Here is a 26,694-nt window from a genome sequence, read left to right as displayed (position 1 = left end):
TGTGTGCCTTTGTACATGTGTGCGCATGTCTGCATGTGTGTATTGTGTGTACACGTGTGTGCATTTGTACGTTTTGTCCATATCTGCATTTGCGTGCATGTGTGCATGGGTGTGTGTATTGTGTGTACATGTGTGCACGTGGAGACATCTAGAGTCTTTCTCTGTTGCTCCCCAATTTATTCTTTGAGACTGGGCCACTTGTTGAGCTTGGAGCTCACTATTTTGACTACAGTGGCTGGCCAGGGAATCCCAGATGATCTGCCTGCCTTCACACCTCCAAGGCCAGGGCTGTTAGCAGGCACAGCCAAGCCTGGATTTTAGGTGACTGGGAATTTGAACTCAGATCCTCAAGTTTGCTCAGCACTTTACCTACTGAGTCATTTCTCCCTCATGAAATGACTTTATCTGAAAAACCTGCAGGGGGATCTATCTTATCTTTCTTTTTTTTTTTTTTAGTGCCGGGGTTGAACCTAGGACCTCATACACGCAAAGCAAGCTCGACTCCACTAAGTCTCAGTCACAGGCCTTTGGGGTGGTACCTGTTACATAACAGGGATTTTTTTTTAAGATTTATTTATTATATGTAAGTACACTGTAGCTGTCTTCAGACACACCAGAAGAGTGTCCAGATCTCATTACAGATGGTTGTGAGCCACCATGTGGTTGCTGGGATTTGAACTCCGGACCTTCGGAAGAGCAGTCGGGTGCTCTTACCGACTGAGCCATCTCACCAGCCCCATAACAGGGATTTAATGAGCATGCCCATACCAGAGATTCCATGCCATGACCCTACCACACTGCCACATTGGCAGAGATGACCTAACCAAGCCCGACCCAAAACGTTAGTTGACTGACTAGTTGAGCTGCAGGTCCAGAGTCTTAGTACTGGGGACTAAGGGAGTGGTATGTTGGGTGGTCCCGGGGGGTGGGGGTGGGGGACAAGCCAGGAGTGGAAGGACCACAGGACTCACCCTCATCCTTGTCCACATCCACCAGCTGGTCCAGGAAGTCCCTCACACGTGAGATGCTCTGCAGCAGGAAGGGGTGGAGCGGGGCTAGCCACTGCTCCTTGCCCTGGCCCAGCTGCTGGCCCAGGTTCCCAATGCTCTGCACAGCCTGGAGCAAAGAAGAGGAGAGGCCAAGTGCACTGTGAGGCAAGCACCCTCTGAGGCCCCAAATTCTGCTTCTCTCACTCATATTCCTTGGGCACTGTCTGATACCCCCCCCCTTTTGGGATCAGCACCCCCAGCTCCTGCCCAGATGAGCACACTCAGCACCTGGCACTGCCCATTTCTATCAAGTGAACTTGGGGACCCACAAGAGCCACAGTTGTAGGTACTTCGTCAAGAATAGCTTAGTTCATACTAAGGTATAAATGACTGCTGGTTCACCTCTCCTGTTTCTTCTGGAAGGAGTGAGTTTTGATGGTCTAGTTAAGTATAGGAGGAGGAAGAAGAGGAGGGTTAGGCGCTGAGGCTGTAGCCCAGTGGTAGAGTGATTGCCAACCACCCCTAAGGTCCCATGTTCAGTTCCCAGGACTGCCAAAAGGAGGGGGAAGCAAATGAAAGCTAGGCACAGTGGTACATTTAGAATCACAGCACTTAAGAGGCTGAGGCAGAAGGATTGCCTTGAGTCCTAGGCCAGCCTGGGTGATATGGCAAGTCTCGGTGGCCCAGCAAGCCCATGACATGGGAACAAGACACACTCACACACACATACACACACATATACACACTCATACCTATACACACACTCACATACATACATACACTGACACACATACACACACTCACATATACACACACATTCACATACATTCACACACATACATATACACACTCACACACATACACACATGCACACACACACTCATACATACTCACACACATATACACTCACACACAAACACACACATACATACACACTCACACACATGCATACATACATACATGCATGCATACATACACTCACACATACACATACTCACACATATACACATATATACATACACAAATACACAAACACACACATATACACATATACACACTCATACACACATATACCTACACACACATACATACATACATACATACACTGACACACATACACACACATTCACACACACACACATTCACACACACATGCCTATACATACTCACATACACACGTGCACACACACATTCATACATATACATACTCACACACATATACACACTCACACACAAACACACCTTGGCGAGCAGCAGCAGGGAACGGCTGGTCTGGGGGTCTGCGTGCTGGTCTCTGAGGTCAAACAGCTTCGGTGTGAGGATGGCAGGTGCAAAGAACCGCAGAAAGAGGAAGCCACTGATGGCCAGGTACTTCACATCCTGCCAGAGAATCACAGACGACAGACCCTGAAGCCCACATCCCAGCTGGGGAAACTGAGGCAACAAAGACTAGCTGTCCAGAAGAGGGAGAGGGAGTTGAGTCAGAAGGCTTATCCTAGCCTGCCAAGGAGGATTCTCTTCTCTGCCTCAGTTTCTCCCTCTGGAAAATGGGGTGATGAAACTGATCTGGCAAAACTGGTTTTAGCAGACTCCTGTGCTTGGAACACAGAGCCAGAGGAGAGAGATGTTGCTGCCGGCCTCAGAGAGGCCAAGTAGCTTGCTCAGGATCACACAGCAGAGGAGTCGGGATTCAAACCCAGATCTGCAACCAATGGTTACAAAAAACAGGCCATATTCTGCTCCCAATACCTTTCACTCACCACTTCCTCTGAGATAGGTTACACCCAGTTTTAGAGAGGCAACAACTGAGGCCCGAGGTTACCCAGCATTCAACAGCAGAGGCAGTGTCATTTACCACTCTCCTGCTGTCCAGTCTCCTCACAGGCAGTGCCCCAAGGGTCAAAGGTCATGAGTGTCTCTAGCCCTCAAGAGGCACATTCAGTCTTCAACCACATTTGGTTTCTGAGGAAACCGAGGCTCAGTAGAAAGCCCAGGCTGTCAGGCTGCAGAGCCCACCTGAGTACACCTTGTCCCAGTCCCACTGAGTCCCTCTGCGGACTTCCCACACAGCTCGCTCCCCCCAGGAATATGTCATGCCTGTGTTAATTTGGGGGTGTCAGTCACACCTATGACAATAGCCACCCTGGAGTGTGCTAGCTTCCTGGGCATGTTGGCTTTGCTGATGCCCCCCACCCCCACCCCAGTGCAGTGACTGTGCCCAAGGCTTCCGGTGAGAGGAGCCTTTCCCAGCCAGAGCCCTGATATGTCCCCAAACCACCACTTCATCCCAGGCAGGTCCCCAGGTCATTTTGGCCCCCAACATTAGTTCATCAAAGTACATGTGAGCCAGGGCTGGTGGCACAGGCCTATCATCCCATCTAAACAGAGGTTGAGGCAGGAGGGTCACAAGTTCAAAGCTAGCCTGGGCTACAGAGTATGTTCCAGGGCAGCCCAGGCAACCTAATAATAGTACCCTGTCTCAAAATGAAAAATAAAAAAGTTTGTGGGTGCATCTGAAGCTGGAGTGTGCACGGAAGCCCAGGTTTCGCCCCAGTGCCGCAGAAACTGGCTGTGGTGGCACACGCCTGTGACTCCAGCCTGTGGGAGATGAAGGCAGAGAGGAGTCACAAGTTTGAAGTCACTGGGCTAGTGTGTGTGTGTGTGTGTGTGTGTGTGAACTTGATACAAGCTGGAGTTACCTAGAAAGAGGAACCCTCAGTGGAGAAGAGTCTCTCTGTCAGATTGCCCGTGGGCAAACCTGTGAGAGCCTTTTTCTAACTAATGATAAATGTGGGAGGGTCCTGAGGGTCCTGCCCGCTGGTCCTGCCCACTGACCCCACTCACTGTGGGCAGGGCCATCCCTGGGCTGGCGGTACTGGGTTCTATAAGAAGGCAAGCTGAGCAAGCTGAGTGAGCAAGCCAGTAAGCAGCATCCCTCCATGGCCTCTGCATCAGCTCCTGCCACCAGGTTCCTGCCTTGAGTTCCCTCCATGATGGACAGCAGTAAAAAGCAAACTGGAACAGTCATCCTTGGCTATGTAATAAGTTAGAAGAGGCTAGCCTGGGCTACATGACACATTTCTCTACACACACACATACACACACACACACACACACACACACACGTATTAAAATGCCATAATGAATCCTGTGATTTGGCGGTGTCCGAGGCTCCCTACCTTCATGATCTGAGAAATTCCGTGGTCCCTGCCCACTGGTGACACGTGGCTATCACTGATGTTGGCTTCCCCAGCTGAGCTGACTCTTGGGAGCTGGCCTCCTGCTCTCTTTCGCTCCTCCCCACTCAGCTGTGTCCCACTTAACACCTATGAGTCGGCCCAGGTGATAGCCAGGCAAAGTGGGAAGCAATGCCACCTCCGCCACCTCTAGATGGGAGGCTAGAGCTCTACCCCGTGTGGGAGGGAGGATGGGGAAGCTGGGGAGCAAATCTCAAGCTCTCTGGGCTCAGTTTCCCCATCCGTAAGCAGGACACATAGAGAGAAGTGTTATATACGTCCAAAGCTCTTAGCTCAGGCTGCAAGAACTGGGCTGTGACGTTGCCAGTGTTCAGCAGATTTCTAGATCTTTCTGCTAAGTGGTCTGCACCTAGCACTGGGTAAAAGTTAAAGTCTGGCTGGGGCTGGAGAGTTGCCTCTGTGGATAACAGCGCTTACTGCTCTACCTATCAGGAGACCCTGGTTTGGATCTCTGCATCCATATTAGGGACATCACAAATGTCTGGAATGCCAGGGGCTCATATGACACTCCCTGGACTCTGAGCTTGCACACCTACACACACACACACACGCACATAAATAAATCTTAAAGAGAAAAGAGTCTTGCTGATTTCATTTGTAACTTAAGATAGTAACAATCACCTCTGCCTGTTGCACAGGCTGGCCTTGAACTTAAGATCCTCCTGCTGCAGCCTCCTGGGTACCTGAGATTACAGGCTTGTGCCACCAAGCTCCCCGGGACAGCCACCTCAGGTTGTGTACTGAACCTTGTTAAAACAGGGATCTCAGGCTGGTAGCCCATGGCCCAGGACAACTTAGACATGGGGTGACTGACTCCAAATGGCTCTTGATTGGTGGATCGCTCTTGTCTGGGTGAATTAACCCCTGTGTTTCAAAACGGGGAGACTTTACATAGAATCCTGGAAGCTGGCAAGATAGGAGGAGAAAGGGGGGAGGAAGAAGGAAGGGGGAAAGAAAGAAGGAAAGAAGGAAGGAAGGAAGGAAGGAAGGAAGGAAGGAAGGAAGGAAGGAAGGAAGGAAGGAAGGAAGGAAGGAAGGAAGGAAGGAAGGAAGATACCCAGCTCAGCCTAGTTTAGGGCAAAGGCCTGTCTGTTGTCCCAGATATTTGAGAGAGAGACTGACTCAAGACAATCGCAAGTTCAAGGTCTGCCTTGGAAACTTAGCAAGGTTCTATTTCAAAGAAGCGAAGACAGGGATAGACCCTGGCTCGGTGGCAGAGTACATGCCTGGTGTTTGTGAGCACCAACATAGCAGTGAGAAAAAAAGTTCTGAAGAAGCAGAGAGACTGGGGCCATTCCTATGTAGACCATTGGCCTGAGTGGTCTCTGTCACATTTTGCCACAGTCTCCACCACTCCCTCCAATGCTACATCTGCACTGTTCATGTGCCTCACCTGGCCCAAAACCATAGCTCCCAGTTTCTACCTTCTGTATCCAAGCTGGGAAAGTCTGGCACCTGCCGAACCCACTCAGCCTTCATCCTAGTCCTGTCCTTCCCCATCCCTTCTGCTCTCATCACCACCACCACCACCATCATCATCAGAACCACCATTATCATCACCATTACCATTATCGACATCATCATCTTCATCACCGCCATCACCATGATCACCATCACCTTCATCAGTCATCAGCATTGGTTCCCCAGGGTCCCAGGTCCTGCTAGGAATACTCTCCCTCCACCAGGACACACATACTCAAGTCTGAGCAGCCTAGGTCCTGGTGTCACCTTTGACTGTTGACCTGGTTCTGCATGTGACCCTGGACAAGGTTCCCCGGCCCAGCCCAACATCCACATCGTCCCTGGTCCCTATGGAGCCCAGCTCACCTGATGTTCTATCCCAGGGAAGCGCTTCTCCACACACCGCTGGAGCTGCTTAAAGGCCAAGCGCAAGGCAAGTGGGCAGCGCCCTGTAGAGCTCACAATGGCGTCCACAATGGACCCTAAGTATCCGGTCAGCAGTCCCAGGCTGGTCTCCCGTACCTGCTCCTCCGTGGGCGTGCCCTTGAAGGAGATCCTCCTGCAGGAAGCAGGCAGCAGGCAGGACCTCCAGTCAGAGCACCCCATCTGCAGCCTCCACTGTGCCTCCCTCCCCTCAAGCCAGGCTCCCCCCACCAGCCCCACCCTCCCCTGACACCAGGCTCCCAGCCAGAGCTTGAACACCAGAGGGGAGTTCTTTCTCAGAGTCTTTGAAGGGGCTGTTCCTTTGTCCTGGAAGGTGCTGGAGCAGCAGAACTGTCACCTCCTCAGAATGGCCATCCCCCCACCCCTGTCACTCAAGGTTACAAGCTCTAGCTCTGGGTGTCTTCAGCATGGACACATCAGATGTTCCAAACTCAGGGCCTTTGGCTCATACTGTCCCCACTGCCCGGTGTCCTCCAGCAAGAAGCTCTCAGCCCCTGTGTCTAACACATCACCCCCTGGCATAGCCCCATGTGGTCCTTACAGTGACTCATGAGTTGAGTATCTGACTCCTCCTATCTAACAGACTTAGAAACTGAGGCCCATCCATGTGACCTTGCAAGCAGGTGGCAAACCTGAGATTGGAAGTCAGGACCAACCCTGGAATCAGAGGTCCCCAGTGTCCCATTGCCTGTGAGGCTCCCATGGCCTGCATAGATCCCCTGGGAGTTTCACAGGTAACTCTGCCCTTCTACTTGGAGCCTGGATTCAATTCCTACTTTGCAACTCCCCAGTTCTGTGATCTTGGACAGGGAGCTCCCTTGATGCTGGGATCTCACCCAGGATGGTCAGAGGTGTGGGGAATCTATTAGTCTCATTACTGTCCAGCATAGAAGCCAGCCCTCTGACTATAGCAAAGAATATTCTGGAAAGAAGGAAGAAAGAACCTACAGGGGTGTGGCTTTTATTCACAACCTAACCTTCCCCAATCTCACAGACGATTCCTGGATGATACCAACTTGGGCCAACAGCATTTTCCAGCACCCTCCTTGTCTGAGCTTTACATACAAAACACAGAAGTGCTCACAGCGCCCCCAAGTGTCAGGTCAAGTCACAAGGTGTGGGAGAGGCAGAGGCAGGATTTGAACTCAGGGTCTCTGAGTTTCCCAGTCCAGCCCAGAACAGCCCAAGTGGCAACAGCACATGGAGACCTGGAGGTTACACATGTCCCCTAGGCAGGTGGCACCTAGCACAGAGCAGCCTATGGAATGGCTGCAAAGGATAAGGAGTGGCTGGAGGCCTGGGCCACCCCACCCGCCTCACTCACCGAGAGCGGTTCAGGTCCATCTTGCAAGGGTCCAGCTCCATATATTTCTTCTCCTCGAAGACGCGGCTGATCACCGGCCTCAGGACCTCGTGCAGGTAGCGCATGCCCACGAGCTGAGGGCAGGGGCCACACGGAGCGGCTAAGGGTGGCAGGGAACACCCTGGGCTGGGGCAGGGGGGTGTGCAGGGAGATTTCAGAGCTAGGCCAGCTGTGTCCAAGGGTGCCGCCCAGGGCTGAAGCGAGGCACCTGCCACCAGTACCCAGCTCAGCCACCTAATGCCACTTGGGGCCAGCAGGCTCTGAGGCCCCGGTGAGCAGCAGGGGAGGAAGCCGCTTGCACCCACTCACCTTCATGAACTGTTCCATCGACTTGGATGCCAAGGAGTTAGAACGGAAGAGGGTGTTGGGGTCATCTGGGAGAATAGGGACATGTGTTTGCTGGGGTGGAGGGGAATGGACCCAGCTCGCCCTGCTCACCCATGGTGGGGATTTGATTCTTTCAGCCTCAAAAATGAGGAAGATTATATGCCTCAGTACAGGGGAACGACAGGGCCAAGAAGTGGGAGTGGGTGGGTGGGGGAGTGGGTGGGGGACCGTGTGGGGGACTTTTGGGATAGCATTGGAAATGTAAATGAAATAAATACCCAATTAAAAAAAATCAGGGGACTGGTGAGATGGCTCAGCAGGTAAGAGCACCGACTGCTCTTCCTAAGGTCCTGAGTTCAAATCCCAGCAACCACATGGTGGCTCACAACCATCCGTAAAGAGATCTGATGCCCTCTTCTGGTGTGTCTGAAGACAGCTACAGCGTACTTACATATAATAAATAAATTTAAAAAAAAAATCAGGAAGAACCCAAAATGTCAACTGTGTTCACAGTTCCAAAGCCCAGAGTGGTTTGGCGAGCTGCCTGGGGTCACACAGCACCTGAAGCTGGACCAGGACTCTCAGCCCTCCAGGGATCACAGCATGGACTCCCCGACACATAAGAGTTAGTTTCTCCCCTGGAGATCCTTTGCAGAGCCATTCTTGGGGAGTGGCATCTGGGACGGACCCTGTGGGAAACTCACTGGTTCGAGCCACCTCACGCCTTGTGAGGTAATCTAGAAAGGGCCCGGCCAGGCCCCGGCCCAGGAACAGCTTCACCAGTTTGGTGGCAAGGTCCTGACGACAGTCCCCAGAGGCCAACTCCTCTAGCAGAGCCAGGGGGCTGGTGGTGTCCTCCTGAGCGGGGACAGGAGAGCAGACAGGTGAACAGGGGCCCAAAGCACAGCGTTCCCCTGTTCCCCAGGGTTGGGCGATATGCCCCGGATCCAGCATCCCAGATCAAGGCACCCGTTGCCACACCCACCTCCGCCGGCCCTTGCACCGACTCCAGAAGCAGTTCCATGAGAGGCTGGTAGTACTGGGAAGGCAGGACCCGGTCCTCAGTGAGGCGCACCTTCAGCCGCAGGGCACCCAGGTTCCCCCTAGATGAGGCAGACCATAAGGAAGGGGATGTGAGTGCAGGCTAGCCCAGAGTGGAGCAGACCATAAAGAAGGGGATGTGAGTGCAGGCTAGCCCAGAGTGGAGCAGACCATATGGAAGGGGGTGTGAGTGCAGGCTAGCCCAAAATGAAAGACATGAGCACAGGAAGGGGCAAGAGACGCAAGGGGAAAACCAAGGAAGGCAGTGGGGACCGAAATGGACAGGAAGAGGAATGGGGGTGGAGGAAGGCAGTGTGTGGAGGCATCACAGTGGGGGCCATGGCCAGATGTGCAGACACACGCAGGACAGGCAGAACGGCAGGCTAGCCCAGAATTAAAAAACCATACGGAAGGGGGTGTGAGTGCAGGCTAGCCCAAAATGAGAGACATGAGCACAGGAAGGGGCGAGAGACACAAGGGGAAAACCAAGCAAAGCAAAAAGATGTGGGTGCCGCTGGTGAGATGGCTCAGTGGGTAAGAGCACTGACTGCTCTTCTGAAGGTCTGGAGTTCAAATCCCAGCAACCACATGGTGACTCACAACCATCCGTAACGAGATCTGACTCCCTCTTCTGATATGTCTGAAGACAGCTATGGTGTACTTACATATAATAAATAAATCAATAAATAAATAAATCTTAAAAAAAAGATGTGGGTGCTGTGGATGCAAGTGGGCAGTCAGGTATGTGAATGGATGGCATGGAGAGGCATAAGCAGGGGAAGAATGAAGGGGCTGGGGGCTGTGTGCTCAGTGTGCACAGACATTGTTGGCCCAGCTACGCAGGGTGGTAGCAGAGGTCCTGCCTAGCACAGCCAAGGCCGTAGGTTCAATCCCTGACACTGCATAATAAAGCAAGAGATAAAGCAGAGGTGGCCTGAGGAAACCCGGCATTCCGACACACATCCGGTGGGCCAGCCTGTCGGGTGGAGCGCTGTAAGTACCTGCAGGAACACCCTGGGGACATGTGACTAGGGGACCACAGCACAGTGATGTGTGGGAGGGAACCGGCAGGCTCGAGCCAGCACCCATGATAAACTGCTCACAAGCGGAGGAGCCCCTCCCTAGGCACCCACATTTACCCAGAATCCTCAGCTCTAGGAAAGGGCAGGAGCCGGAACCAGCCATTGGGTGGCTTCTGCTGCAGGGTCTGTGGGGTGAACTCCACCTGCAGAAGACACACAGACTTCAGCTGGAGGACCTGTCCTGCCCGGCACGGGCTCGCCCAGCCCTGGAGGAAGAGCTTGGACTGCTACCCAGGGATGGCATCTAGCCAGCCAGGGTCCACTTCCTCCTCTCTCTCGAGGGCAGTTAGGGCCTTCAGGGGACACTTATACTTGAATAAAGCTAAGTCTTGGTGAGATGTGGCTCACCCTGGGACACACAGTGACCTGGTGGTGAGCACAATACTGCTGTCATGGCCACAGCCTCAGCCAAGCCTGGCGCCATCTTCCCAGAGCAGAGCTAAGAGCTTCGGGGCCTTAGCAAGGCCCCTTCACTACTCCAAACCTCAATTTTGTCATGTGCAAAAGGTGGTTAATGACTGTCAACTGCACTGGTTGGTGGCAGGGTTACGTCAATGCAGATGGCCTTAGGCCCGCCCACCCTGTAGCCTTCGGCAGGTCACTACAACCTTTGGCTGACCCATGGACAGTGAGACTCCACTACTCAAGCTGGCCATGGTACCCACCCTCTGCACCATCTCGCCTGCCTGCTCGGTAGAGACACTGGGGAGCCACAGAGGGCGCTCGTTAGTGGAAGGGACGCTCACCATACCCAGGAAGTCATTCTTGCCCACCATGTCCCAATCCCAGAGTTCCACTCGCAGCGGGGACGTGGTCCCCGGAGCCTCCCGCAGCTCCAACACCTCATCCCAGTGTGGGAAGCGGGTCTTCTTGATGGTCTAAGGGCAGAAAGGGCAGTGAGTGGGAGGGGCGACTGGGTGACTGGCTCCACCCACTGAGGGGTGTTCCACTCCCGCCCAGCTCGCTGCCCCGCTCACCGAAGTTTCCAAACTATGGCTGCCCCAGAACACACGGGCAAATGGGTCCGATGTGCCAGAGATGTCCCGGGGGGCCAGGTCCCTGGGGACAGATGAAGAAAAGGGATGTGTGATCATAGGCCCTCGAGGACCCAAAATCACGTTGGGCCCAGGAAAGGGAGTGCAAACTAAATCATTGTAATGGCAATGCGGTGCTGTCTCCAGGGCAACAAGCCTGTCCATCACATGGGCTCAGACCTGGTCCTCTCTGGGCCCATGCAGACCCAGCAGCATTCAGACACAGAACCTATACAGAAACATGAGATTTCCTGCTTTCCAGATGGGGAAACTGAGGTACAGAAGATCAGACTCTGTATCATGAAGCCCAGCGAGGGAAGGTACGATGGGAAAGAATGCCTCGGTTTCCCCAGAGGCCCTACACGGGGAACTAAAGGCACAAATTCAAAGCCAGGCCCTGCACTCACTGGCCAGGTGACATTTGAGAAAGTCTCCTCTGCCTGGAGGTGGTGGCGCATGCCTTTAACCCTAGGCAGGCGGATCTCTGAGTTCAAGGCTGGCCTGGTCTACAGAGTGAATTCCAGGACAGCCAGGGCTACACAGAGAAACCCTGTCTTAAAAAACCAAAAAAGAGAAAAAAAAGAAGAGAAGAGAAGAGAAGAGAAGAGAAGAGAAGAGAAGAGAAGAGAAGAGAAGAGAAGAGAAGAGAAGAGAAGAGAAGAGAAGAGGGGAGGGGAGGGGAGGGGAGGGGAGGGGAGGGGAGGGGAGGGGAGGGGAGGGGAGGGGAGGGGAGGGGAGGGGAGGGGAGGGGAGGGGAGGGGAGGGGAGGGGAGGGGAGGGGAGGGGAGGGGAGGGGAGGGGAGGGGAGGGGAGGGGAGGGGAGGGGAGGGGAGGGGAGGGGAGGGGAGAAGAGAAAAGAAAAAAGTCATCTCCACTCTTGGGGCTTAGTCTAGAAAATAAAGACAATAACAGACCAAGTTCACAGAACCAAGGGTCCAATGAGATGACACAGGCAAGCTATTTAGCGGAGCACTCTGATCAGTTCACTTATTCATTCAACAAACGCCCATGCCTGAACCTTGCTTAAGAACAAAGGGAAGGCATGAGACACAGACATCCTGCCTGTGGTTGCCATGACAACCCAAAGCCTCACCTGTGACAGCTTTCCCATCCCCACACACACACTTTTTGAGGCCCCCAAATCTAGGAACACACCACCACCACCACCACCACCAGGGGCTGTTTCTTCTTCCAGCTTGCTTCCCAGCCTCACTGGGCATGGAAAGCCTTTGGTTTCCTAGGAACCGATACAGTTGCTAAGCGACAGCAATCGGTCCCTCTGCTGCTTGCAAAGGATCCTGTACAGCCCGGTGTCTGGGGAGGGGTCATGGGCAGAAGAGCTGAGCTTAGACCCCTGCACACAATCTGCTATCTGGTCCCCGTCCTCCGTGTATCATTCTTCATCCTTGCTTCTCTCACATCCAGCTGGGGCCAAGACAGGGACGGGAATCCAGAGGTGGCAGGAGAGGCGCAGAGAAAGCAAGGAGGGGCCTTATGGTCACACAGCAAGCTAGAAATATGGATTGTCCTTAATGTCCTTAATGTGTGTGGGCAGAGCCTAACAGTGAAGGTTCAGGGAGGGAGGCTAGTAAGGGGGCAGAAAGACAGGTTGTCAAGAGGAAGAAGATGTAAGAGAGAACAGAAGGATGCGGTTGGAGGACGGAGGAGGGAGCAGGGAGGGATGTAGGAAGTAAGATAGAGGTAGCTGGACCTCTCTGTGTTTTACTGGCCAGGATCTGGTGACTTTTTTCAGGCTTTCCTTCATAGTCCTTCCTCTCAGCCCACAAGACCCCAGCATGGTTAACCCCCAGGTTAAGCCAATAAAAATGAACACCTTTAATCCCAGCACTCGGGAGGCAGAGGCAGGAAGATCTCTGTGAGTTCAAGGCCAGCCTGGTCTACAGAGTGAGTTCCAGGACAGCCAGGACTACACAGAGAAACCCTATCTCAGAAACACTAAAGAAACAAACAAAAATAGAGTTTGCTTTTGCCAGGCATGGTGGCGGCCCAGGCTTTTAATCTCAGCCCTTAGAAAGCAGAGGCTGGAGGATCTCTGAGAGTTCAAGGCTAGCCTGTTCTACAGAGTGAGTGTCAGGGCAGCCTAGGCTACACAGAGAGACCCTGCCTCAAATTAACAAAGATGTTACTTTCTGACCTGAAAACTAACCCTTGTGACTCTGTTGTTTAAAAATATGGTGGGTGAGGGCAGGAGGGGATCGTAGCTATGCACCAAGAAGGACAAGAGGGTCCCCACAGGCACCAGGACTCCTGCTCATTTTTGGTTTGGGGTTTCTGTTTGTTGAAGCAGGGTCTCTTATAGCCCAGGCTTGCCTAAAACCACCTACCTCAACTTTTAAAGGATGGACTTTAATTCCTGATCCTCCTGAATGCTGAGATTAGAGATGAGTAACACTGGGCACAGTTTATGTGGTGCTAGAGATAGAACCCAGGGCCTGGTACACACTAAGTGAGCACTCTACCCACCAAGCCACACCCCCAGCCTCCTTACTCATTTTCAGAGCCCCGCACACATCTCCCCCGGGGGGAGAGCACACCTGGCCTGTCTCACGTGGCAGCGGAGGCAGCGGCCCCAAGCATCCTCCAATAGCTTCACGTCCAGGCAGACCTCACCCTGCACTTCAGCATCTGGATCCACTCGGCTCAGGTTGATCCAGCTGTCGATCCCTGGAGGACACACACACACACACACACACACACACAGTGTTTAGGAAGCACCTGATGGTCATGAGGTGCTGTGTCAGCTCAGAACTGTCACTGATTACGTCTGTGCGTGACATGGGCATTGGCTTCTCATGCATGACCTCAGATGCGGTCTGCAATCAGCCCCGTGTCAGAGAAAGAAACTGAGGCACGGAGAATAGGCCTCTGCCCTTGACTCCACAGCTAGAAAACAACAGAGATCAGGTCTGAACATGGGTAGTGTAGCTTTGGGGCTGATTCTGAGCTTCAGGTCATCCTGGAACATGAAGGACACACACACTCACACACAGACACTCACAGAGACACACACAGAAACATATACTCACACATAGACACCTACACAGACATACACAATCACACACATACTCATACAGAGACACACACAACACACTCACACTCATGCATACTCACACACACATATATACACACACAGACACACACAGAGACACTCATGCAGACACAGACATACACAGACACACTCACACACACAGACATGCATATACACACTCACACACAGACACACACATTTATGCACACTCACACAGAGACACACATAGACATACACACTTATGCACACTCTTACAGAGACACACACATTCACACACTCATACAGAGACATGCAGACACACACATACACACACACACACCTCATCATTCTTTGAAACAATTATTGACTAATGACTCCCACTGTAGCTAGGGGAAGTCAGCTTCCAACCCAATCCCTCTTTGGCAAACATCTTTCCTTTCCCATTTGTTTCTTTTTTGTTTTATTTCCATACAGCTCAGGCCAGCCCAGAACTCCTGCACCTCCTACTTCAGAGTGCAGAGGTCACAGCCGTGGCCAACACATCTGGCATGATGCTTTAATCTCTGCTGCCCTTTCAGCTCTTTAAACATCTAGCTTCTTAAAGCACCTGTAGCTGTGGCTAGCGTGATCAGCGGATAGACTCTAGCATTACTTGGAAGAGAGACCTCCAGGCCCACCTGGGAGGGATTAGCTAGATCACGGTTAGCCCCTGAGGACGGCCGTGGGGGATTCTCTCGATTATGTAACTGTGGTGGGGAGACTCATGACAATATGGGAGGAACCATTCCCTAGGCTGGAATCCTGGACCCTCCAAGACAAAGGAATTGAGCTGAGCCCCAGCTGTCAGTCCAATCCTCTCTGTGTTCTGACTGTTATAGTTACGAAGTAGCAATGAAAATAATGATATGGTTACAGATCCCCACCACATGACAAACTGTATTAAAAGGTCGCAGTGTTAGGAATATTGGGAAGCGCTGCTCTAAGGTCTGGCTGGGTCCAGATCCCTTTACAGCTGCTGCAGACTCTCACTGTGACTGCTCCCTTGTGTTGGGTGGTCTCTGTGAATTCACTGTCTCTGTAAACCTCAGGGAGGGCATCCCCCCAGGGATGGGGGAATGGGTGGGTTCCTGGGTCAGTGTCTTCTCCCTTGACCCTGGCTCCCTTCTTGGATGCTTTTGTCAGGAAAAGCCATGCTCCCTGGCTGGTTTGCTGTTCAGCCCTTTCTGTTTAGCACCTGACTGGGGTAAAGATGAGGTCAAAACCAGGGATTTTCTTTCTCGGGATCATCCTGTCTCGGGAAAGGGGGACATTTCTGAGGAGTGTGAGCCCCCCTTCCATGTTGCTAGACAAAGAAGAGCCTCCTCTTCTCCCCACCACCCCCAAGCCCAGGAATCTACCATTTTCTGTCACAGACACATCACTGATCCTTTGTGTCTAGCCTTGTCCCGAAGCGACCGGATCCCTGCAAAGTTACCACCCCAGCTTCTGGCACTAGACCTCCGATCTCTTCCCTGTCTTGATCAAAAAAAAAAAAAAAAAAAAAAAAAATCAGTGGAAACCAGGTATGGTGACCCACACCTTTAATCCCAGGACTCAGGAGGCAGAGGTAAGCTTATGACTTCAAAGCCAGCCTGGTCTGTGAAGTGAAGGCCTGGCTGAGGCATTCACTCTTAACTGCTGAGCCACCTCCCCAACCCCCGTGGCTTTAATATAATAACCAGCAAACATGCAGATGGGGCAGCTCAGTGATAGAGCCATTGGTTTGTTTCCAGCACTAAAAATGATGGTGGTGGTGGTGATGGTGATGATGATGATGATGAAGAATAAATGAGGTATCACCTTCCAAAATGAGGAGCACCTTCCCAAATGAGGAGCACCTTCCCAAATGCTATGATGACAGGCATGCACCCCAAGCCCAGCTTAGGAAGCCACTCTTATCAGCATATGCCCTCCATGCTGGTGGCCCCAGCAGTAAAGTGTGTATGTAGTATCCCTCTGCCCCATCAAAATGAGGACAATGTCGCCCTGCAGCAGCACCCACAGGTGCCCTTTCCTGAGGCATCCTTATTTTCTTTGGCTCTTCAAAACTCATGGGGTCTGAGATATATTAAAAAAGAACACATACAACGCTGGGCACTGGTGGCACACGCCTTTTAGTCTTAACACTCAGTAGGCAGAGGCAGGCAGATCTCTGAGTTGGAGGCCAGCCTGGTCTACAGAGGGAGTTCCAGGACAGCCAGCTCTACACAGAGGAACTTTGTATCAAAAAAAAAAAAAAAAGCAACAGAAAAAGAATACATACAAGAATGTATGTTTGATGCAAAGAATAAACTTCAATAACTTTCAGGAATTTCTCTGACTGACAGGGACCTGAATGTGTGACGTTGTTAGGAAGTACCGGCTGCTCACTGCAATTGCTTAAGCTGGGAATGCATTGCCAACACCCCAGATGCTTCACGGGCGAGCCAGCCATGATGGGACATTGCAGTGGAATTCAGCAATTTCAGAACTCAGAAATCCTTCAAGCATGATTACGTAAAGACCTAACAAGTACACTGTAGCTGCTAGGCACAGAGGCGAACGCCTGTCATCTCAACATGGATGAGATGGCTGAGACCGGGACTGCATGCATTCCCCGCAGCCTGGGGTACCCTATCTCAAAAGTCCATGGTAATGGGGCTGGAGAGACTGCTCTCACCAGCTGCTCTTGCAGAAGCTCTGCGTTATGTTCCCAACACCCGTATTCACAGCCATCTGTAACTCCAGTTCCAGGGGATCCAACGCTCTCTTCTGGCCTCTACAGGCACTGCATGCATGGTGCTCACAGACAAGCCCGCAAAACACTCACACATAAAATAAAAATAAACGAAATTTTAAAAATACACCATGAGGTAAGAAAGGCAACTAGGGAAAACCAAGGGTACCACGTGAGCTGAGAAAATCTATTCTCACACCCACACACTCACCCAGGCACACCCACCCATGCACACACATACACACTCACACACACATGCACACACTCATATACACATATGCAGAGTGTAGTGTGACACCTCGTGGGCTGAGAAAATCCATGCTCACATGCGCTCACACAGACACACAGACACACACACATATGCAAAGTGTAACAGGATACCTCATACACACTCATGTACATACACACTCATGTACATACACACTCATATACACACAGACACACACAGAGACACATGGATTATAACAAGATACCATGTGGGCTGAGACAAACCTATACTCACACGCACTCACACGGGTACATGCACATGCGCAAGCGTGCGCACACACACACACCGAGTATAACATGGTAAGCTCAAATCCTGGACACAAACAACTTTGGTCCCAAGTAGTCCTGGTTGTCACGAAACCTTTGTGACTATGAGCAAGTCACTGAATCCTTTAGGCCATTGTCATAAAGGTCACTACCTCAAAGGAGGGGTCAGCATGCATTGACAGTGCATCAGGATGGGGTGCTGCTATTGGTTTTTAAAAATAGCATTCCAGGGCTGGGGTATGGCTTAGAGGCAAAGTGCTTGCTAGGCTCAGGGTTCACACCCAACATGCAAAGATAGTGTCTAGGAAAAAACATGAGGAGGCTAGCCTCAGCCAGGAACGATGCTCTACACTGGAATACCAGCAGGAGGGAAACTGAGGCAGGGGATCAGAACTTGAAGGCTATCCAGGGTTAGATAGAAAGATTCTGTTAAAAAAAAAAAAAAAAAAAAAAAAGACCAAACCGAAGTTGTTGACTACACGGGATGGGGAGCAGAGTCCCAGATAGGAAGGGGTGTCACGTTTCTGCTGTGTGAACCCCAGGTCTATGAAGATGAGTTAGCTGCTCAATAGATGAACCGAATCACATATCAAAGGCATAATAAGGTCCCCCACCATCCCTGCCCCTACTCCCTCTGTCCTTGCAAGGCCCCTGTGAGTCAGCCCATTCTCCCTCTTCTGCGGGCCACGCCCTGCTCACCTCGAGGGTCAGCTGTGATCGCCTCTTTGCTCAATGAGATCTTCCCAATGATGTCATCATGTCTGCAGGATGGTGGTAGGAGAAGGTCAGGCCAGGACCCTCCCCATCCCCTGGAGCCATGGGCACAGATTGAGGGGTTAGAGGCAGCACACCTCCTCTTGGCATCTAGGCTTGGGACCCTCACGCACACCCCGCCCACCCATCACACACCCAACGGTGTCCTCATCCAGCACGTAGAAGGCCAGGTGGTGGAAGTCCAACGGAAGGTGAACGGTGTACTCCTCCCCCCAAAACGGGCTCAGGCTCCTCCAGATGGTTGCTGTCCTGCAAGAGGGGGGCTAGGCTAGGGTCTCATAGGGTGGGTGGTGTGAGGAATTCTCCACAAATACAGCTATGGACACACACAGGAGGACAGACATGGTCACACACACACTCCTAGAGTCTACACATGCCCCCATCCCAGGAATAGAGCAAACGTACTCAGACCCCTAAGCCTAGACAGAGAAGCACACCCAGTCCCAATACACACACCAGAGATGCAGAAAAATGCAGCTCGAAATGTGCATGTATGCATGCATGCTCTCTCTCTCTCTCTCTCTCTCTCTCTCTCTCTCTCTCTCTCTCTCTCTCTCTCTCTCTCTGATACACACACACACACACACACACACACTCAGAAACATCTAGAAACTATTTGTAAATATAGATACAGTGTCCTAGAGAGACACGAGTCCGGAACAAGTCACCAGTACCTAGTGGCCCACTCATTCATGCCCTTCCCTATCTGCTACCCTGACTGCAGACATCACCTGTAATTGGGGTGAGCTCAGTGATGCCTGGGTGGGGCTGGGGCTGGGGATGGGAATAGGAGAGGGCTTCTCACTCAAATCAGTTAGGCAAAAGAGAACTGGGCCAGGAAGACAGGCATCCCAGATGGTTGGAACACCATGTGTAAAGGCCCTGGGGCAGGCATGTGTGAGCAAAGCCAGGTCCACTGTAGAACCAACCATGGTCATGGAGAGTATGCAGGACTTCATAGTACCCAGAAAGTCAGGGGATGCTAGGGTCAAGTCAAAGCCAGACAGGCACACATAATATATGTTCAACAACTAGGTTTAGCATCCTCACAGGGCTCCCATCATGGCTGCTCCCGGGAACAAATATTCTACTTTGCCCAGTGACATCCCAGCCAAGCCCAAGTGTGCAAAACTCGCTTTCTTCTGTTGGTTTCTTGCAGCCTGGAGAAGGGAGAATGTCTGCCTGAAGGCATAAAGAAAGCCAGCCTGAGGCTTGGGGGTTAGTATCTTATAATAGGGCAAACACAGAAGGAGCCACGGGAGGGGTCAGCTTTCCCTGGGGGATCCCCACCCCCCAGCACCCAGCCCATCTGGACCAGAACTAGTGCCAGGAGCATCCTGGATCCTGCCGTCTCCATAGAAACCAAGGCTTTAGCCACCCGCCCACCCACCCCCTCAGGTTTGCGGGGGCTGAAAGCTGTCCCTTCACCTGCGGGGGCAGAAGCCCAGCTCAGCTGATGTCCCATCCAGACTGAGCGCCCACAGACATCCACGCACCCTCCTTCCCTTGCATTCACACCTGCTCGCCTGTGTGCTCACCGAGGCACACGCACACATCCCCCGAGATGGTGCCCACAGGAGTCCTGTGGGGCTGCACACCCACATGGGCGCTCACGCGTGGTCAGAAGCATTCACACCAGTTCTGTGCCACACCAAATGGGCAGGCTGGTATGCACACACACACACACACACACACACTAGAACATTAGTGCGAATTCAACACATTCAGGCACCCGCAGCACCCAGAGACCCGGCGCCAGCCAAGCATGAGATATCCCTCCCCCCAGAGACCTCTGGGGAGGCACAGCCTGGTGGTGACAGAGTCAGCCCCAGGGAGCCACAGTGACATCATGGGTCCCCAGACAGAGGATACTGGCCAGTTAGCATCGGCCCCAGTGGTGTGCATACCCAAGAGGTCAGGGCACAAGCAGTCCCCTTGAAGCCTGAAGAACACACCCCCTCAGGATTCGCTGCTCTCTGGGAAGCACGGGCCCTCCTTCCTAGGTCCCTTCCCCTCCCCACCCACGCCCTGCCGACTACATACCTGGCCACCACTTGATCATCCACTTTCACCAGACAATAGGGGTCACTGCTCCCAGACCTGCGGGATCAAGAAGGCTATTGGAAGCCCCAATCTCTACCTTAGGCAGAGTAAAGCTGAGGCTCAGAGAGGGGATGGGGACCTACCCTGGGTCACACAGCAAGATCTACAGAGTCAAGAACTTGGGGGAATATCAGCAGGTTATGTCATCACGGTCCAGGCCACTCACCCACTGCCCACAGGCAGTATAAGCCTGGTCCTTCTGGTTCTGGGACTGCTTTGTCACTATGGGATTCTAACCAGCCCAGAGGGGGCTGGAGGGGAGAGGTGTGGAGGAGAGATCACAAGTTACCTCGAGCTCCCCGCCACAGACAAGACCCTAATGTCAACTTCTGAGCTAAAGGCTGCGTACCTCAGCCTGACCTTCTCCTCACCCCCGTCCTCAGCAGGAAGGACCTGCAGGTAAACACTAGGGCCCAGGAACTCAAGACCGAACCCACAGAGATGGCCATAGGTCTGGAGTCTATCTCTCAGGGGCAGAGTGCTTGCCTAGTATGTTCAAACCCCGGGTCCCATCTCTGGTAAGAAAAACAGTACCAAAACAAATTCCAAAAAGCACGTGCTATTTTCTAGGCAAGGCCACCCCCCCCACCTCCCCTTTATAATAATAGTCAGCAGCAAACCCCAGGCTACCTCCCCTTCAAAATAGAAGTCACCAACAAACTCCAGGCTGCCTACCTGGGTCTCTATTACCTCAGTCTCAAAGGCTGGCTCTTGGCACCACTGTCTAAAATGAACCTCCAAGCTATTTGAGATGAGCCACACCCACAGTCCCAGCTCCTGGGAGGCTGAATCATGAGGTTTACCTGAGTCTAGGAGTTCAAGACCAGCTTGGACAACATTTTGAGAGCAAGTCTCATATCAAAAAATAAATACTGCATGCCCCCACCCTACCCCACCCCCAGAACCGAAATCATCTTGTATGCAGTTTATCTATGTGGTTTGTTGGTCTCTACCTTCCTACAATCCCTGGACTGTGACCTCCTGGGGTCCCAGCTGCACCTACTTCTCCATGGGTCTGGGGGTGGTCCTTCAGGGAAGGTTCAGGGTGAATGGATGTGGTACCCACAAGATTTCAGCCAAGATCTTCTAACCATATCCCCTCTGCTCCTCCAGCTTTGTTCTCTCTGCCACCCATACATTCAACCACAGGGATCAGGGGCGCTGGCTGCACCTTAGGTCTTAGCTAGCTGTCTGGGTCTTTCCCTGTCCCTCAGTTTCCCTTCGAAGCTTCTCTACCTCACCCTTCATCCTCCCCAGAGCAGACATGGCCTCAGCTGTCACGGAGGCTTGGAGAAACAGCCTCTCCCATGTAACCTAGCTGACCCCAGGTCCCTCGAGGGAGCAAGGTTCAACACATCTGCTCCAGGGCTGTGACGCACATGGTCTTATCAGGCCCCTATCAGGTAGGGGCCAGAGTGGCAGGCAGAGCGGGCCTCTCCCAGGCCCTGGTCTCTCCCAAACTCTTAGCCTCTCCCAGACTCCTGGCCTCTCCCATGGCCCCTGTCTGAGTTAAGCATGGGAAATGTAATCCTCAATCTTTACTTGCCTGCCTGGTACTGTTCATACATTAAAGTCATTGGTGTTTATATCCCAGCTGTGTGATCTTATGACCATGACTGCCTCTCTGGTCCTCAGAATCTTCACGTGGATAACAGAAACCAATTGGCCATATAAAGTGCTAAATACTATACCTGTCCAGGGTAAGTCCTCATTAATGACTGACAGAGTTGGCCACCCACTCAAACCTTGCCGGTCAGGCTGAGTCTCGGCCCTCTGTCTTAGAAGAGGGAATTAGAAGACATCACAACTAATGACTCACTCGAAGACAAGGGAGCCCCCAGCTTGCTCTGAGAAGATCCCTTTTAAAGAAGGGAGCTGACCACGAGAGAAACTGAGGCTTGGTGCTCAGCAGGCCACAGAGATACCTCTTCAGCCTTGCTCTGGGTCACAGTCAACCCCAGAGCTTACCTTGGCCAGAAAACTGGAGGGACAGGGGTGAGCCAAGATGCAAGAAAGCCCCTTCCCAAAGAAGCAGGGAGCCCTTGAGCCTGTGTCCTAGCCCAGTGGCTACATCTGTCACTAGCTCATAATACTCTCCCAAGACTGGTGTACCAGGTGGAGTTCAGTGAGGCAAAAACCCTGTATCTAGGCAGGTCCCTTCCATCAGCCACCAACTGCCAAATCTCCACTCCTGCCCCGCAGTTCTATAGTCTCCAATGCTCATCTTGAAGTGGGTGGCTCAAAGCTTTTACTTCAGGTGTGTATTTATTTGTGGTAGCTAACCAAGAAGGTGGGGTGCTAAAAGTACTCCAAACAGCTCCCCTCATGGCACAGCTACAGTTTGGAGGGTGCCAAGGAGGCTCCCCAAAAGCAAAGATGGATGCAGAATCTGCAGCTAGGGTAGTTGGGAGTTTTACCCAAGCAATGGTCTCTAGGTCCCACCGTGCCTGCTCATCTTTCTACAGCTGACCCCCAAGTCAGTGTCTTCCACTCTCCCAGATGGACACAGGATCTAACAGCAGCTCCTTCCAGAACTACACGACCCAGATGGGACACCAAAGGCCAGCAAGAGGCAGGTTTAAGGTCACCTAACACACCTCCGCCAAAGGATCCTGACACCTGGCTCAGGCTGACACCTCCAAAGCCCCTTCTGGCTTTGGACCAAGCAGGAGTGGGGAACCCGCTCCATCCACCCGCCCCCAGCCCCATTCTGCTGAGTCAGCACTTGTTGACTCCGCCCCGGAGAACCAGAGCCAAGGACAGGGGCCGAGGAACCCAGCGCCCCCAGACCTATCACATGTGCACCTGCAAGTGTCTCTTAGATCACTTGGAGATCTGAGACAGTCCACCCTAGGTTTGCAGGTACAAAACGGGGGTTCCGGGTTAGAGGACCACCTGGTGAAGCGCTGCAAACCTAAACACCACCCCTAAGGCATGAAAACTCTTGGGGTCAGTCTGGATCACTGTCCTCAGGGGCTCTACCCCTGGTGGTCTCTGAATAGCCTCTTCTGTCGCTCAGAGAAGCCCCACCTCCAACACCTGCTGGAGCTAAGGAAGGGATCGCTCAACCCCCTCCTAGGCTCTAAGAGTACCCAGTCCAGAGATCCTTTAACCCGTCCTGTAAGACCCACTTGGGGGACATCCTAGAACAAAGACACCCTCCTTCCCGGGGGTGGGGTGAAGGTGGAGGGAGCAAGGTGCGGCACCTGCTAAGCCTGGGCGCCCCCTCCCACAGAATAGGGAGGGCGGATCCCCAGCAGCGGGTCTGAAACAGGGCTCCCCACAACCCTTCTACGCACCCCAGTGGGCACCCGGGGACTCACACGTCCTTGGCGGGCAGTGCTCGTCCCTCCACCACGCGGATACTCAGCGAGCCGCTCTTGGCCATGGCGCACAGTCCCAAACTTTCCAGGCAAGGAGTCTGCCGAGGTTCTGAGGCTGGACCAGGAGGTGACCCTACATGTCATCAGCTGCGGGCCAAGCACGCTGTCCTCCGGTTCCCACGTGTCCGGGTCTGGGGTGCGAGTGGGCTGGATGCAGGGCTAGGAGGGAGACGTGCTGGGTCCCGGAAGGGGACATGCGTCCAGAGCTACAGGTAGCTGTGAGCTGCGATCTGGGCAGGCTGAGCCAGGCGTCTGCCGCCCGGGAGGTCCCTCCCGATCCCGCCCCCCGCAGCTGCCCCGCCCGCCCTGAGCCCCTACGCGAGCGCCCCCTGCTGGCACCCCAGACTACTGCACTCAGCTAGGGACCCCCAGGCGCTATGGGTCAAGGGGTGGGGGTGGAGGAGGCGCGAGCAGTCAAGCAGGGCGGCAGGCTGTTACTGAGCTTATTTTGGATCCTCCAAGAACACGGGTGTCTCCTGCCGGCCCTCAACCCAGCACCTCCACACCTCTCCCACCTCCGCCACCTGCCACCCCAACACCAGCCTCGGGGTCCCGGAACAGTACTCTCTCTGGGCGGCAGGCGGCGCACGCTCCCTGGGGGTCTGATGCGAGTGGAGGAAGGGACCTCGAACATCCCCTTGCATCGTCTCTTCGTCTCCAATTAAACCCGGAGTGTGCCAGCGGAGGCTCCCACGTCACCGGCTGCCACTGCGGGGGAGGAAGCCGCGGCCGCAGGGGGAGGGGAGGCGCGGAGATAACACCGCCCGGGCGGCACGATAAGAGCCATCTGCAATCCTCGAACACTTAACCGAGTGCCAGGCACGGCCTGAGCCTTTCACGGGGATTATCTCAGTTTCGAGCCCTCAGCAACTCTGTATGTCATGCGTGCCCTCTATCTATGGATTTAAAAACAAAACAAAACAAAACAAAATAAACACACACACACAAACTGGGGTTCTGAGAGGTGGGGGACACTTGCCAGAAGTCTCCTTTCTGGGTTTGAGTTCTGACTCTGCTGCCATTTGGTAGATGTAGTAATGCCTGGTCTTAGATGAGTCAGTCACTTAACCTCTCTGTGCCTCGGTTTAGTTTTCTCATCTGTTCAGGGAGCATGACACGACACGTGTCTCATTCACAGGGTTGAGAGAGAATTAAATGAGATACTCCCACACGGGCCTCAGAAGAGTGGTACACACCTAATCAAGCACAGAGCATACAGTATTTTTTGTTGTTGTTGTTGTTCTTCTTCTTCTTCTTCAAGGTGTGCCTTAAATGTCACGTCTCCTGGCAAGGCTTTTAGGAGGCCCTTCCACACCCCACGCAAAGCTCTTCTTCCTTTTTCCTCCGTTCCCAAGATGCTTTGTGCCTTTGCAAGTTTTAAATGGGATCATGTGAACAGAAGGCTTGTCCCAGGGTAGACGCTGGCAGAGCTACCTTCCTTCTCGAAGTCTGTGGTTTAACTAACTGGGGAGTATTCACAAAGGCTGGCAAGGGCAACTTAGGGCCGGGCACCCATGGGAGTGCAGAATGAGGTCACCTGCAACTGCCCAGACTGGCAGGACTGGGAGCACCTGCCTAGCCCTGGGAGCACCTGCCCAGCCCCTGGAGCTGGAGCCACCTAGTGGTCTGAATCCCCTCCCTCCTCCTCTTCCCAGCCAGCACCCATTCCAGATGGAAGTGAGCTGGTACCCTGGAATTCTATCCTGGTGGATTTCCGGGAAGACCACAGCAGGCCAACCCAGGGATGACCCAGGGTTGAGTCCAAAACTGCAGCAGCCCCCCCTCCTCCACCCCTGCGTCCCCCACCTCCACCCCCCACCCCCGCCTACCACCATCTGCAGCAGTAACTCTACGTTTTTCTGGGGAGGAAGAAGAGTGCGGACAGGCTTCCCTGTACACACACACACACACACCTAGGCAGACACCTTTGCCTGGGTACTTTGCCCCTAGGGTTATAGAGACCCCAGACAAGTCATCCAGGCCCCCGGGGCACCCTGATGGAGTGTCCGGATTCCATGACGTACTGGCCAAACACAGCCATCATTACTCCATATTCCAAAGTGAACAGGAAGCCCTACTTGTAATTTTCCCAACTCTAAACCCGCAGTGGGATCAGCTAGACCACCAAGGAGCCAGCTCTGTCACCTCCCTCCCACTTGACACCAGGTCCTCTGGCACAGGGGCCACAATCTCTACATTCTCTATATGACCCTCCCCGAGTACTTCCTGTTGTTCTAAGAAACTTTGAACTAAAACAGGCGGGAGGCTGGAATGGAATCCTGCTCAGACAACCCCGATCCAGGGCCCCAAAGGGAAAAGACAGCCAGGGAGGGTATGACTTGCTGGGAGCCAGCAGCCAAGACAGAAAGAAGAGACCCTGGCAGCCATCAGTTTCACACAAGACCCAATCATGTCCCCTTCACATGGCTAGTATGAGGCCAGCTGTTCCAGCTGTTCTAAGTACACAGTAGGTGCTTATGAACCCCCCTCCCAATCTTCTTAAGGGAAAAAACACAGTTCTTGCTAGCTCTCTGCCATGTCTAGCATCTATGGCTGCAGATATCATGTAGACACTTAGGTGAAGCCCGGGTGATGGTATACACCTGTAATGGCAGAACAGGAGGCTGAGCCAGAAAGATTGTGAAGTATGGGCTAGCCTGAGTTACAAAGGCTAAAAAAATAAATAAATTAGTGTCTGGGGCTGCTGCCCAGTTTGTAGCATGCTTGCTACCCAGTTGGTAGCATGGTGGCCCAGGGTGGCACACAGCTGTAAAACCAGCACTTGGAAGACAGCAGGAGGAGGATTAGAAGTTCAAGGTCATTTTTGGCTATTTGGTAAGTTCAAGGCCAGCCTGGGCTACACCTCTAAATAAATAAAGCCTTAGGTGGGGAAAGTTCTAGTTGAAGGTCTTCTTCAGGGAAGGGGTCTTCTTAATGAATCCCGGTACTGGATGCTCTCAGGCAGGTGAGTTACCCTCCTGATGCCTCTGTTTCTTCCTGTGTGAGTTGAAGCTGCTACCAGCACCCATGTCACTGAATGCATGAGGGTGTGGAGGAAATGTCAGAGGCTTCAGCATACCTGGTATACAGCAAGTGCCTACTAAGTGTCATGGCCATCA

General features: G+C 53.0%; 1 protein-coding gene across 1 annotated transcript in view; it reads right to left on the bottom strand.

The window, feature by feature from the left end:
* Positions 1-23,832, bottom strand: part of Rasal1 (RAS protein activator like 1) — a 31,278-nt gene extending 7,446 nt beyond the window's left edge. Inside the window, exons 1-15 of the mRNA XM_029478116.2 lie at positions 23,516-23,832; positions 20,133-20,189; positions 18,225-18,338; positions 18,015-18,076; positions 13,554-13,683; positions 10,942-11,023; positions 10,711-10,842; positions 10,022-10,107; positions 8,827-8,944; positions 8,546-8,699; positions 7,824-7,888; positions 7,476-7,588; positions 6,074-6,266; positions 2,232-2,369; positions 972-1,116 (exon numbers count right to left, since the gene is read on the bottom strand). Coding sequence (XP_029333976.1) covers positions 972-1,116; positions 2,232-2,369; positions 6,074-6,266; positions 7,476-7,588; positions 7,824-7,888; positions 8,546-8,699; positions 8,827-8,944; positions 10,022-10,107; positions 10,711-10,842; positions 10,942-11,023; positions 13,554-13,683; positions 18,015-18,076; positions 18,225-18,338; positions 20,133-20,189; positions 23,516-23,580 — 1,654 coding nt within the window. The 5' untranslated portion in view covers positions 23,581-23,832. The remainder of the gene's footprint in view (positions 1-971; positions 1,117-2,231; positions 2,370-6,073; positions 6,267-7,475; positions 7,589-7,823; positions 7,889-8,545; positions 8,700-8,826; positions 8,945-10,021; positions 10,108-10,710; positions 10,843-10,941; positions 11,024-13,553; positions 13,684-18,014; positions 18,077-18,224; positions 18,339-20,132; positions 20,190-23,515) is intronic.
* Between the last annotated feature and the right edge of the window lie 2,862 nt (positions 23,833-26,694).

The sequence above is a fragment of the Mus caroli genome, unplaced genomic scaffold (genome assembly GCF_978045245.1).
Source record: "Mus caroli unplaced genomic scaffold, Mus_caroli_1 scaffold_4, whole genome shotgun sequence".
Taxonomy (NCBI): domain Eukaryota; kingdom Metazoa; phylum Chordata; class Mammalia; order Rodentia; family Muridae; genus Mus; species Mus caroli.
The sequence above is the reverse complement of the archived record's forward strand: the minus strand, read 5'-3'. Positions and strand labels throughout refer to the sequence as shown.